Below are 15,142 nucleotides of genomic sequence, written 5' to 3' on the forward strand. Positions count from 1 at the left end.
AAGGCGCATTACTGCCCCCTGGCTCACAGCTCAGTGGACATTTAGATGAGAAAATATATATTTGACACATTTAAGGAAAATACTAATAAAATAAAAATAAACAAAATAAATGTTTATTAAGCAATTTTGATAGGAAATTGCTTAATTTTAGAAATGTTTTTGCTCTTTTTTGCTCTATAAAATAGTTGTTTTCTTTTAGAGTCATTCATCTTAGCAGTAGGATTTACATGAAAAGAGAAACAAATTAAGTTTGAGTGAAAATGTAAATTTTTTTGCACTCTCTGGTCAACTGACTCAGTGAATCAAATGACTCAAAAAATGCGATTCACTTTGGTGAGTGACTCATTAACACTTGATTCAGTAAAAAAGAATCAAATTTACCATCACTATTCACTACCGCTCAGTGAGCAGTTCACAGGTGTTTCCAGAGCCAGCACCTTCAAGCTATGTGCGATGTGACCTATTCGGCACAGCACTCTTAGTGACCAACTTGACCTAGCAACCTCTAGCTACTGCTCGCCAACTAAGTACAGTTTTTTACTAGCTAACTTGTTGCTTGGGTGTCACTGAGCCATCTCTAGGCCAGTGCAATATGGGATTTTGTAACTGATTTTAATGGACAGTGCAGGAATATACATTTTTCCCTAGCAAGTAGTGGTTTTGGTCTCTAGGTCTATGTGACTGAGATATGGTGTCTAACACCTTGTGGTGATAATGTGTGTCATCAAAACTAGTTTTCACTTGGAGTATAAATGATTGTTATTTGTGTACATTTCCATGTGTTCTTCTCTAATTTCTGTGTGGCTGTTACAATACTGAAGAGTCAGTAATACACAGACACAAACAAACCTATACCAGGAATAATAAAGTCATGGCAGACAGGCATAAATATACACTGAGACCATCTGGTGTGTTGGATGAGGTTTCACTGCCAGTGCTGAACTTTCCAGGTACACGGTCGCTGTCTCATTTGAAACAGCTGTTCACCAGATTTTCAAGTTTTTTAAAGAACCGCAATAAAATCATTAAATATTAAAATTAAAACACCTTTATGTGAAATAAGTTATATAGTGTATTATCTTACTTTTTTCATTGATTGTACTTATTTGTATTTTTGTATTTCCTTCATATATCTGTACCTGAGCTGAGGTGACGCAAAAATTTCCCTGTTGTGGGATCAATAAAGTCTTATCTTATCTTATCTCTTATAAGTATTAATGTTACTGTAAATGTTAATGTGGACTCCTGAGCAAGAACTTGTACTTCATGTATGCTGGTCAGTTGGACTCACATCTACACACACAAACACACATACAGACCTTGGCGTTTGTTTGCTCACAGAACGCAAACACAAAGCCACTTCATCATCAAAGAGATTTCTAATCAGTTGCGAGCTGCTGATGTTCCCATAGTAACCAGGGACACTTGTACCTGTTATTTCGGTATGCACATCATGTAGCTGTGCACACAACCACATATGGTAGATGACTTTAGATATACATTTGCATGTGTGTGTGTGTGTGTTATGGTGATTATATTAAACAACCTGTCTCTAGTCTTCAGGTTTCAGCTAAAGTGGCCCTTTGACATGCTGTGGTTCCGATACGGTATACACAGAGACCCTGTAGTGAAGGTTAATAGTATATGCAGCAAGAGCTGTGAATGAGACATTTTTAACAGTGTCGGGTGATGACCAGGTTAGGGGAGCTGATTGGATTTATGCGTGTGGGATCAAGTAATAATTATGCAGCTCATTGACTGAATCAGTCACATCTCTTGCGCTGACTTTCCAAGGAAAACATTTTTATTGGCGCCACACACATTGATACCCGAAAAGAATTAATTAGCATCGGCAAATTCAGTGGACAAGAGAGAGTAATGAGGTCTGCAGGTCTGAGAGTCCAAACTTAAATCTGAGACTTTTTATTGTGTTCACAAGCTCCAAAGCTGTAATTGTGCTCCTAAAAAAACGAGGGTTTGCATATATTTTGCATATTTCTACAGACACATAAACAATAATAGTTGACAGTAACAACTGAAATAAGTTTGGCTTTATCTACAGGAATGGACAGGATGATGAAAAACAACAGCCATAGTGTCAAGTAGCAATATGAGGAAGAGCGTGGATAAATGGTGATTAAAAGTAATAAAATCTTCTGAACAGGTTTCTGTATCACTGTACTGTGCTTTTCCGTGCTCTGCAACCTACATATACTGTGTAGTTCTGTTTCTAGTTTAAACTAGGGTCTGGATACAATTATTAGTGTGGAAAAGAAAATCTTCATATATACACAAACAGAACAGCCTAGCATGAAACAAAAATTAGTACTCTTTTTGCAAAGCAATGCTCTGCTGGAATATCTTGGATCTTGGGATTCATCTACATGCTGACAAAATACCCATTACTGTAGAAAGAGTAATCCTTCATCATCACTTCTTTCCCATCCCCAGCCGGACAACTTGCCAGCGCCACATGGTCAAAAACTGTCGGAACAGCTTGAGGAACACGAGAGCCAAGGGCGTGGCGTTCACCTACCTTCACGAACAACCACGGGAGAGGCAATCGTTATCCCGTGAGACACCACCCAGAAAAACACTACACCCATAGGACAAGCTAAAGCATTCCCATTTTGCAAAAACCAGAAGTCAAGCTAGTATCTTAGTGTATTTTAATTTTTATTTTCATCACTGTCCTTCCCAAACTAATATGACCTTCAGGGGAGCACATGGCTTTACTCTACAGCACTGCCCCAGCTGTGAAGTGAGCTCTGCTAAATGTGCTCTAGAAATTTAAAAAAACAAACAATTGAGGAGAAACTGCAGTGCTGGAAAAAAAACAACAACTATGTCGCGACTAGGATTGTTACAAAAATTGATTCTCATATACTAATCCATAGTAAAGCTATCAGATTAGATACTCCTTTTCAACAGTAATTACACCAATAGCACCATCTTTGCCTCCTCCAGTTGGCAAACAACTTCGCACATCAGCTGCTGATGTGGTTGACACAGGGTAATGTTAGCTGCTTAATTATTAGTAATTGCCAGATAGCTACAAACCCAGGCACCGGGAGTCCCACGTGGATCCTGAGCCTGGGAAATCGGGTGGGTTGTGTCACAATATCTAATTTGCAAAAAATCTTTGCAAAGTTATTATTAAATTAAGTTATCATTAAGGCTGCAATTAGGGGCTATGACTAAAACATTTCATACAAGAACAAGGCAGCAAACATCATCTGTCCTGAAAATCTGTAAAGTTAAGAAAAACAGTGTTAATTTAACAGGATAAAAAAGTTACTTGTCTCTAAAAACGTTTGTTTCTCTCAAAGTCCCAGACTGAAATTGAGAAGTCAGAAACAGCGGCGGTCTACGTTAAAAACTGAAAATATGGTGCCAAGTCACTGAAGCCCAGCACTGTCTCATACAATCTAAAATATTGTCGTCTCTTTTGTTTTTTGGAAAGACCTAAAAGAATATCACTGAGTGGTGGGTGGGCCTAAGGGGGCCACCCGCAACAACGGGCAGACCATTCTGACTGCTCACGAGAAGCAGATCTTAAGTATTTACATAAACAAAAGACTGAATGTGTTTTCCTTTAAAAAAAAATAAAAATAAAAAATGTGGCAAATTCTGACCAATCACAACAGCCCATGAAGAAACCTTCCTTAATTTTTATTTTTATTTTTTTACACGCCTTTTCTTGAACTAATTACTCATAACTTGTATTTTTTATTTCTGTAATTTCAACTGCCTTTAGGTGTAATTTAATTTTGAAAACACCAGTGACAGATCGCGTCACATTATCATATTTATCACATATAGAGCCCGATCACATGTACAATCTGTCCCATAATGGATTATGATAACATTAGAGGACAGCAAGCCCAGCTGATCCCCTCTTTCACCACATCTCTTCTTACACCTGTCCCATAACTCTACTGACGCATTAACAATGTGCCAGTCTAGCTTCTATTCTCGGGAGTCATTGTTTGTTCTTGTTTAGATAGCATGTTGACGGTAAGTGAGGTTAAATGGGACAGGAAGAGCAGAAGTGGGCTGATGGCAGAAAATGGACGGACAGGTGGTTAAGATTTTCCGGATCTGATAAGATGAATGTAGTTTTTTATGCAAAGGTCTGAGATACTGTCAGCTGAATCCAGTACATTATAATAAATTAAAAAGGATAGAAACTATATCATCAATATAATGTGCAGGAATGTCACCATGTTCATGCAAAGTGAGCAGAGATAATCTAGTCAAACTGAGCTTTTGAGCTTTCTACATCATTAGTGTCATAATTTTTCCAACCAAAAAAAACATATGAATATATATAAATAAATTGCACAATACGTTTCAAAGTAATAAATCCCCCAAAAGGTCTGATGTAGCAAAATTAACCGTTTTTTTGGGGACACATTTCCACAGTGTCTGTCGTGGGCGTGCAGAGGTTCTACTTAAAAATGTCTCGCCACATTCTCTAACCTCACGGGACCTCTGTTTGAAGCTCGGTGTCGCCACGTGTGAGTTTCAAACGCATAGCCGGAGGCAGATGCAATAAGGCAGAACTGTTACAGATGTCAAGTCCCGGGCTGACAAAAGCCGTTGGCAGAGTTACTGGCGTCAAATAAATCAGCCACATATTCACTGATGCTGGATAAGAAAGTCTTCTTCTGGCTGCATCTCGGCAACCAAAGAAAACTGTTGTGCTTTTGATATTTTGTGCAGTTCTCGATGGCAAAGTAAAAAGCATATTCCCTATATTTATGGTCACACTGCAGGTTGGTGTTTCCATCACCAATCACACAACAGTATTGTTTTTTTTAACCTATTTTTCCTCCTTGCTAATTCCCCTGTCCCTTACATGCTTTAAATAAAACCTTTTTATTTATCAGGCCTACCTTTGTTGGTTTACTGACCCTTCATGTTGTCCTCTATTTTCACCTGTAAAGCATCAGCTCCAGGGTTGCTTAGTGATGCGGCTGAACACCAACTTAATTGATAGCTCACAAGGTGGAAATCGACAGTCTGCGTTATCGACTGTGCTTGTGGAAGTCAGTCTCTCAATATAGCATCATCATCAGGTCATCAGTTCCTTGTGAAAGGATAAGCAGGTTTGGAGGATAGGATGATAATAAGAAAAATGTGGGTATTAAAATAATTAGAAGCTAATATGACTTAGTAGAAACATTTTTCCTTTAGCTTAGGATAAATTGTCAAATGTTCAAAGATCTTTAAAGTGTGTTTTTGCACAGTATATTCTACTTATTGAGTCCTTTTATGACATGTTGCTCTCTGCACGTCACTGTGAGCTGCCTGCGTCTTTGTTTGTGTTTTAGTTTTCTCTTTGCCTGTGTCATATCATCTTATTAATCACTGTGTTCGTCTGTTATTCTTCCCGTCTCACCTCCATCTTTGCGTTGCCCTTTATCGACCATGTGCCTTTAAATGAATAAATATGCACTCAGTGGTCTGAGATTCAGTCAATATTAAAGGTTACTTCAGGCCTACACTAAATCACATGTCTAAATGCTTTCCTTGTGCCATCGCTGGCACAGGCAATGACTCTTTGTCCCCCCCTCAGGACTTATTTTATTTCTCACCTGTCCATTAGTCACCCAAGTTCCCACAACCTCTGGACTCCTGACTGAGAGTGTTACTGCTCTTAATTTAGTCCACTGCTCCAAACTATAAATAGAAAACCGTTGACCCTCCACGTTTAACAGATCATTAATGTTGCTATGTAGCTGCTGTGGTGGGGTCATTTTTTCCTGCCCGCCTTTTCCACTCAGTAACCTTCTCAGTATTTTGCCCTGAAAGCGTGCCTAGTTCAACTTGCACCTCTATCCCTGGATATTTCAAAGACCTCGACTATATATTGTGTCTGGTTTATTTTGATAAGATTACCCGAAGAACTCATCTGCATGAAGGCTGTGATTAGAGTCTCAGTGGCCAGGCAGGTGCAGGCAGCTGAAAACACCATTTATGTGTAATAAACATCTTATTATAATACACCAAATCTCTTTCTATCTGTCCACAATCAGGAGCTGAACAACCTAACTTGGCACACAGGTACATCTTAGGCCCCTGAAGGTTCCCATCCATGTCAGATATTCTGAAAACATCATGTTGCCCAGCAACCACCTACCAACAGGATAAAAGAACCAATTTTTAACATGTAGTCGCCTATAAGACCCTAAGAGAGCAGCATATCTTTTTCACCTCATGACAATAAAGTTTAATTTATATCCCAAAACATGAAAATGAAAATATTATGATATATATGATATGTTATGATGCTATCCCATCGCCTGGCAGGAGATTAACAGGAGATTAAAATGTATATATACTACAGCAGGAACTCTGCACCGAAGAGGACTCGCAAAAATTGTTTAATGTATTTAGAGATTATATGAGTAAATGTATAACTGTACCTTAGGGAAATCTATATTAAGCATTATTATAAACAAGCTCTAAGTCATCATTTATATAGCAATAATCCTCTTTAGTATGCCATTTATAAATACAGATATAGGATTATGACTTTGATTATGATCATTACCAGCAATGTTGTACTCGCAATGACAACTGTACATGGTGTAACAGGAACAGATGGACATACATATCAGTATTTATAAATTCTGATGCTTCATAGTGTGACATTATTATGAAGTGCTACCGAAAGTTATTAAATCTTTTTTTACTATATGGGTGTAGAGTTGGTAGAACAATATCATGCATAAGAAACATTTTCACTATACAGTTATGCATTAACTCAGTATCTGACTGATGAGTGTAACAGTACACTATTTTCTAAAACAATGGATGGTTAACATGTAAATACATTTTGCTGTATATCAACATGCAGTCAGTCCCATATTTCTATTCACAACAGAGCACACATAGACCAACACCAGGCACCTTCAGGTTTGACTCAGGGTCAGGGAAAGCACAACATTTGAGAATATTGGTTTCAGCCTTGGAAAAATGTGATACAAATGGATTCATTGAGAAAATAATCAGGAGTTGAAACTCTAATGTTTGCCGCCTGCCATCTTTAGTCAATTTCTCCTTTACCTTCGAAAATGCATGACTCTCACAGAAGAGATTCTTCAGTGGAGTATGGAGTCCACCGTGCACCTGTTTATCTTATCAGACAGTTACATGGCAGTAGCTGAATACATTTAGGTATGAAAAAGTGACGACTGTACTCAAATGGTCAGCAGATGGTATGTGGTGGAAGAGGAGATTCACATCATGGATGTGTGGTCAACAAATCTACACCAACTTTTGATATAGACCAAAAGCTCTGAGCAATGTTTCCATCTCCAAGCTGAATCGATGACACAAAGAATTAAGGCAGCTCTGAAGGTAAACGAGGGTCCAAACCAGCACTAGTGAGGTATACCTAATGAAGTGGCCAGTGAGCGCATAATCACAGCACTTTATACATCACTTCCAGCGCACACTCTGCTGTACACCATCTCTGCGGGGACTCGTCTTTGGTGCACTAATCAAGTGCATACAAATCTGAATCCTCCAAATACCCAGATCACAAAATACACAAACGCAGTGTAGCAACATTATTATTTAGCCAGAAGACATTTAGGGTATTTAGCCTTAATTTTTCTCCTCACCCAGAAGATTAGCCCTGGCAGCATGGGGGAATTAACTGAAATCCCTATAATGCTAATGTTGCAAGACCTCCAAATAATGCACTATGGAGCAACAAACAAGTAAACCAAAAAAAAGCAGACTTTGGAAGAAATGCTTTAACGGAGTAGCAGCAATTTGAGACAAAGTGAAAGAGCACAAATGCAAACATGCCACGAGGATTGTAATGAGACCCCCAGCGGGACCATTAGATGAAATGGTGTGCAGATAAATAAACGGCTATAAAGCAGGTAAAGAGCTGACTGATCACAGCAGCAATCAACTTACAAAGAATCGGCGGTTTTTGGAAGCAAACAACCATAAAAAAGTCAAACAAACTAGAAACTAGAAACAGAGTACATGAGACATTTTTTTCACTCATACAAAAAAAGCACTAGTGATTTAAAAGATGGACTCATTGACCAGATGGTGCATTAAAAGAATATCTGGAGATAAACATTTGAGTCAAACTGGTGACTTCACCAATTATCCTGCTTATTCAACCCTCTCACAGAGATGCGTCAGGACAAAAGAGAAAACTGACAAGCCACTTAAACTTTATCTGACTGAAAGCTGGGACGGTTATCTGACTGCACAAGACTCCTTGATAATCGGAGGGGATGTTCTGTGGAATTTTTAAAGCACGCGGTATTTGAATCGATATGTGCTGCATGTTGAAATTAGGCTGAAGCTTTCGGCCATACTGAGTGTAAAAATCTTCGAAGGTGAAGCAGCTGCACAGAAGAGCCTCCAAGACTGAAAGCCTGGAGGCATTTTGTTCTTTTCACTCTTGCAGTGGCTGATGTATGCGGTGCACACTGATTCAGTATTAAGCATGGGCCCCTTTATACAACACCAAAGGTGAGAAACTACATGTAGAAGTAAGCAAATATGGCTGCTGCTGTTGTTCTTGTATTGGTATCTTAAAATTGTTTATGCTGATTGCATTTGTCCTTTGTGTGATGGTGTAAAATGTGATTCAGAATGGAGCGTCAACCTTTGATTATCATTTTCCTCAAATCTGATGCTCTACACCACTAAAGCTGTTTAACCCGTTTGATCCACAGCAACAAAAACAAATAAAATAACAAACAAAGCACTTAGATAATACTTAGACGTACACTTAGATAATTACCAAAAGCAATCAATCTCCTTCTCAACACACACACTCTCTCTTGGCAGACTGTCCGAGTGAACATGTTTCTCTCCATCTGGCGTTTGTGTACCAGGTCACTTTCTGGCTAAGCGGCGAGTCCCTCAGGGAACAAGGGGTGAAACGGGCGTCTCGTTTATCAGAACGCAGAGCTTCCACTCTGAGGACGTAAACAAGATCTTGGGCCTGGGCCTAGATGCGGCGTGGGGCAGCTCCGTATGAAGGTACACAAACAAACACACTTAAACTCCCACAGAGCCTGATCTTGCACTGACAGCTGCAAGACGATGGAGCGATGTTTGGTGTATGCACTCACAAAAGTTATTTATTTGGCTTAATAAACACGAAGCAATACTTTTCAAGTAAAATGCAACTAAAATATGGAAAATCAAAAGTTTATTTATTCAAATAATTAATCATTAATACTTTATCACCCATATACATAAAGGCCATGTGGACCTTGAAATTTTGACTTGTCCCCAAAATGGTCGAAGAGTTGGGTCAATGTGAAGCACACATGGTAAAATCTAGGTGGAGCTGATTTTCAAATTCAAATTCAAATTCAAATTTTATTTGTCACGTACACAGTCATACACAGTACGATATGTAGTGAAATGCTTGGACAACTGCTCGTGACCTAAAGAAAACAAAAAAGGAAAAGGCTATGAATAAGATAGGAAATAAATATGAAAAATTAAAAAGGGTCAATTTAACTAGGAAGGAATAGAATATAAATTAAGGTTAAAAATGAAATAACTGTACAACACAAATTAGAATGAAGGGTAAATTTAACTGGGAAGAATAAGATAAAGATAAATATATAAATTAAAGTTGAAAATAAAATAACTGTACAACAAAATACACAATATAGAACTATATAAGAATGTATGAAGAAATCTAAATATAAATAAATATATACACAATAACAGCAGCTGTACAAGTATTAACCGGAAATGAAGAATATAGTGACCAGTGTTGTGCAAAACCAAAGTCCAGAAAGTCCAGTGTGTGTGTAAGAACTGTATGTGTGGGTCAGTACTGTGTGGTGGTGTGATTGAGAGACCGTATCGCCTGCGGGAAGAAGCTCCTCCTCAGTCTCTCTGTGTTGGTCTTCAGGGAGCGGAATCGCTAAGCGAACTGTAGTGGGTCCAGTGTGTCTGTGTTTCTGTCTGTGTTGAGACACCAGTACTTTGTGATTGCCTTGTGCACATACACCGAATATCCCCGTAAAGCTTGTCTTAAATATATAAATAAAAATTTAAAGTTAAAGGGAGAAACACTCTTCAACCAAATCGTGAGGGCGTAAAATGTTAGCTTTTATGCTCAAACTTGGTGATGATGAATGGCTGCTATTTGTCCTCTTAATTTCTACAGAGGCAGTAAATGTGTACCTTCCTTTTTTGACATGACTTCATATCCTGTAACTGAAGATTATACTCTCATAATATGACTGTATAAACATTATGTATAAGTCTTACAATTGCAAGAGAAACCCAAAACACCATTTGAACTGAAACTCATCTAATCTGACTGTTGATAGCACATTTCAAAATAAGATTCCACAACAAGTGTACGTGGGTTTTCTTCCTTTCAAGGTTTAAACACTCAAAGATCTGTGAAGAACCTTAAACAATATGTATGTGGTGGCACAATTATGTTTTCACTGCAGTGGTTCAACTTCATTGCTATTTGGAGGTGAGACTCCCCAGAAGAAGCCTGTTGATGTCTGTTGGTGATAAAACATTCTTTAGCTCTTCAAGTCCTTGTCATATTGATGTGAAGAGAAACCTGTTGCCCTCACGCTGCAGTGCCATTTGAGGAGACTGTGAATCGTGAGTGAGAAATGCATTCAATATATCAGCACAGCACGGCCCTACATGAACCGCTCCTCATCACGAATCTATGAGAAAAAAAGGCAGTGTACTGACTCTGGGAGGTGAAGATGTGTTTTTATTATACATCCAGTTTTTACAGGAACAGCTAACAGTATGTTAGGCAGTTTGCACCACTCCGGGTGACTCCACTGAAAGACAATGCTTCAAATCTGACTGCTGCTGCACTGAGTACTCGAAGAACAATAACCTTATTGCCTTTCATTTTATGTTTGCCTTAAAAAAAAAACAACGACTGTGAAACAGAACTGATTTAAAATGATTGTCCGGGCTGTGTAGAGCTCATATAAAGAGTTGTGTGTGTGTGAAGATGAGTGCGTGATTTATGTATCTTAGGTGTTCAAAAGAATAGATTTCACGTGCTCATTTACCAAGTCACTCTCAGATCGATGGATTAGGCCGGGCCACGTTATTATCATTACAACAAAAGATGTGATAGCCTTTGGTCTGCCACTGAGGACAACTGTGGCTCTTTTATCACCACTGGAGCGATGCAAAGCAGAAGAACCAATCAGCCTCAGGACACGATGTGATAAAGCAGCGCTTTGGCAAGAAACATAAATAGACCTCAGGAGGGGCTGTTAACGCTGGCTTTCTGATTAAAGGCATGTACAGATGACTCCAATTTCATCCTCACAACAATGGGCTTCGCCTGACTGCAGCGATGAATCAAGTCTTCACAAACAGCAAGGCTGACTAAACTACCATTTAATGTGGCCAACTCTACATTGTGAACCTGTGTGGCAACCCAGGTATTTAGAACTACGCAACACCACATGATTAACTGCACACTGTCAAACTCAATAAAAGTCTTCAGGTGGAACATCTATTGTGCCGTTTCAGGTGTGTATGGATTGAATCATTTGAAGACAATCAGCCCAAACAGCAGGAAAGTAAGGGAACGAGGATTTCACAAAACCACTCTGCTGTGTGATCGATTATAAGCATGAAGACTGGGGGACCTGGTTAGCAAAGGTATCTAACGTGATCACTGTGTGCAATACATCATTTCTGTTTGACCACACATGCAGCAGCTGCACAGGTGTGAACTTGCGCATTAGGGAGATTGCATGCAAACAAAGAAGAAGAAAAAAAGAAGAAGCACATTCTAGTTTCATTATAATATAATACAATCACCCTGCCCGGTGGCTCCAGGAGGGGAAGACGCAGAAAGCAATCTGTAGCTACACATACTCACAGAGCACAAGCAAAACAGAGACATGATTCACTACCAAGATTAATCACACGACTCCCTCTGCTGCTGCTGGACGCAAACAAGCTGAGTGGAAGGAGAGACAAACAGCAGCTCCACCCCGCGGTGGCTGCCCGACTCCAGCTCTTGCTTGTATGAGGCTTTGGTGCAAAATATTGTGAACTTCCCTAAAATACTGCGGCGATCGCTTTTGCAATAGAACAAGTGCAGCAAAGCAAAGCAGGCAAAACTTGCTGATCTGCAAGTCTGCGGCTCGCAAAAATCAATAAAACTTCCCCTACCTCCTCCACTGTGAGAGGCATGCAGATGCGGTACTCCTTCATCAACATAGTCCAAGCACAGTGACGATGATGATGATCGAACTTTCCTCTGTGGGGTTCTCTCCTGATGAAAGTATTCTCTGACTGCAGCTGAGGTTCAGAAAAAACACTCAATGCTTTTCTCACTTGTGCATCAAGAAGACCTCCTGGAACGCTCCGCTGTGCCTACGTGAGTCTCCACAGACACGAGGTGTACTAGAGGTCCTTCCAGTACACGAGACGATCCCACTGTGATCAGCAGCTGTCACTTTCCTAAACTACTCCGACGACTAGTTTGTGCGACTGGGTAACAGTGTCAAAAGTCTGAAATTCAAAACAAACTTCAAAACAAGTCGCCCCTTTCAACCACAGCTTCAAGGGGGCTGTGTGTCCGCTCGAGTCCCGAAGAAGAACCGAGACTTTTTGGTCTCTCCGTGACTCTTCACGTGTAAATAACGTCCACTGAGCCGCTCTCTACCAGTGTGTCTCCACGCCCTTTGAGTTTTCTCCTTACTGTTCCGTCCAGGGATGCGCGGCCGTGCACAGAAAAGCTGTGTCAAGCACTAGAGAGCCAGCCAACAGGAAATGCAACCGGACCTGACCTTCAGCGTAAAAGCATCGCTGCAAAACAACCGCACAGCGGCCGCTTCACTGCGCAATAATACACACCGCAGTGGAAATCTGTCATAGTTAGGAGCAGCTTGAACCACTTCTCGAGTCCGACTCAAACAATGTTGGAGATTTGTTTATTATTTTTTCTAATGAGCGGAAGTTCTGCGTGATTTCTGTTTTATTTTTTTTACACATTTGTACCCCGCAGAATCTGCGCGTGCTAAGCGCTCGATCTCAAAGATTTCCAATCACAGTAAATACAATGATAGCCTACACGGAAACAGAAAATCGAAGCGCATTAAAAACCATTCAAAGAGACACACACACAGTTCAGATAGGACGTTACAGAAAACCATGTAAACTGCATTGCATAACTACGTTTCATAATTGTGCAGATTACTGATTCTGACCCCCCTTTATTTTTTATTTTTTTATTATCAGTAAAAATATATTTGGCTCAAGTGGCACATGGGAGGTCATGCAAGCCCATATACAGCATCCAGGCCATTCCACCCTGTTCTGTTTCTCAGCCCGTTGTGGAGCTGACCTTGGTCTGAGTTGGAGCTGACCAAGGTTCTGAAATTTAGCCAGGTTACAAATCTTTATTTTTTCCCACAAAGTCATCAGACTTTGAAATTATGACTTTAAAAACAGATTTAAATTATTTCCACTGTCCTTAAGCGTCTCTCAGCAGGGCATTTTTGACTGAACGGTTTCAGTATTTACTTTGTTGATGGTAATTAATCAATTACTATATTTTTTTATTAAACAGTTAGAGGTCATCAGTGACACACAACTTGCTACCAGATTGTGGAAACTTTATATTCTTTCACAAGTCTTTCTCATAAGCCAAACAAGTCCAGGGGCTAACCTGAAACATATTTCCCTAAGACATTAAGAGTAAGACACTTCTCGTTTTCTAATATTGCCACAGCAGTAAGAACTTTAAATGTCAGTGAAGAATTCACATCTGCACTTCTGTACTTCCCCAAGCTGATTTAGATGAAGTCTGGTCTGTGTGATTTGCAGGTTCTTTCCAGGAGGTCAAAGGTCACATTCTTTATTGGAGAAAACTTTTATTTAATTGGTATCTGTCACTCTTATCCTCTACATCCTTGCATACTTAGAAATGTGTGACAAAGCACAAACCATATCAATTCCACCTACAGTAAATTTACCTGATAACATGTGAATCGCAGATCCATTAATCGTGGCTGTTTCATGCAGAGCACACCCACCGTGCTGAACAAACTCAGAGTTTCCTGTACTGTTTTCTGGCCAACGTGTCTGTGGTTTAAGGTCATCATGCTCACAACAGAGCACCTGCATATCCAAGTTACTCATTCTCTAATTTTTATTAACCAAAATAATTTATTTAAAGTTATATTTGACGTTTCAAAATGTAAAAAGAGAAGCAGAGGTCTACATGCAGTACCATTCTTTTCACGATAGATGTCAGTAGAGATCTTCATTTCAGTTGTGATACAATATTTACAGTTTTTCTCAGTCGCTTTGGTGCGTTTCTCAGATCAGAATTGAAATTCTCATAACTATTAGTTCAACCTCCACAACACTCAGTCATTTGTGCACATCATAGTAGCAATTTCTCCTCTCTCTGAACAAACTGCAAATGATTTTGGACATGAATCAGTTGCTTCCATACATTTCCCTGCTGCTTTCTGACATTTCCATTTGCTTATGTCATGTCAGTCAAAAGTAATCATACCTATGGATGCTGAATAGTCGTTCCCAATAAAACTATTAGTCATACATCCATTGCTTGAGTCATCACACACAAAATTGTTGAACTAGTTATCACATGCCAAATATTGGCCATCTGTCAAGCAAATCCTATACCTTTCTGTATCATTGTTCCTGGAAATGTCTCCGAAATTGAACAATTGATCTCAGGTGAATTACAGCTGTCACTCATGAGGAGGCGTGTGAAAGTTTAGTTGTAACCAATGACAAACAACTTGTTCACTGTCAATTATGGATGAATCCTGTGAATCCCCAATTGGCAAGCATATATAAACTGCGCAGGGGCTAGTGTGTACCATTTCTACACTTCTGTGACACAAAATGGAAGGTCAGCACCGTGAAAGAGGGGTGAGGATGCAGGGAGGAAGGGGAAGGGGAAGAGGGAGAAGAGGCAGATATAGGCGGATTCCTAATGAAATAAGGGCTACAATTGTGGACCATGTTGTCAATCACGGCCTCACCATGGAGGAGGCTGGTCGAAGGGTGCAACCCAATATTGGAAGAACTACTGTCAGTTCAATCATTCAAACATTCCGTAGGGAAAACAGGTATGCAAACAGTA

The 15,142-nt window shown here is 39.6% G+C and overlaps 1 protein-coding gene across 1 annotated transcript in view; it reads right to left on the bottom strand.

Moving 5' to 3' along the window:
* The window catches only part of pitpnc1a (phosphatidylinositol transfer protein cytoplasmic 1a), a 54,147-nt gene extending 41,357 nt beyond the window's left edge, over positions 1-12,790 (bottom strand). The window contains exon 1 of the mRNA XM_004558397.6: positions 12,190-12,790. Within this exon, the coding sequence (XP_004558454.1) occupies positions 12,190-12,237 (48 nt within the window). The 5' untranslated portion in view covers positions 12,238-12,790. The remainder of the gene's footprint in view (positions 1-12,189) is intronic.
* Positions 12,791-15,142: the final 2,352 nt, after the last annotated feature.

Source organism: Maylandia zebra, linkage group LG4, assembly GCF_041146795.1.
Source record: "Maylandia zebra isolate NMK-2024a linkage group LG4, Mzebra_GT3a, whole genome shotgun sequence".
Taxonomy (NCBI): domain Eukaryota; kingdom Metazoa; phylum Chordata; class Actinopteri; order Cichliformes; family Cichlidae; genus Maylandia; species Maylandia zebra.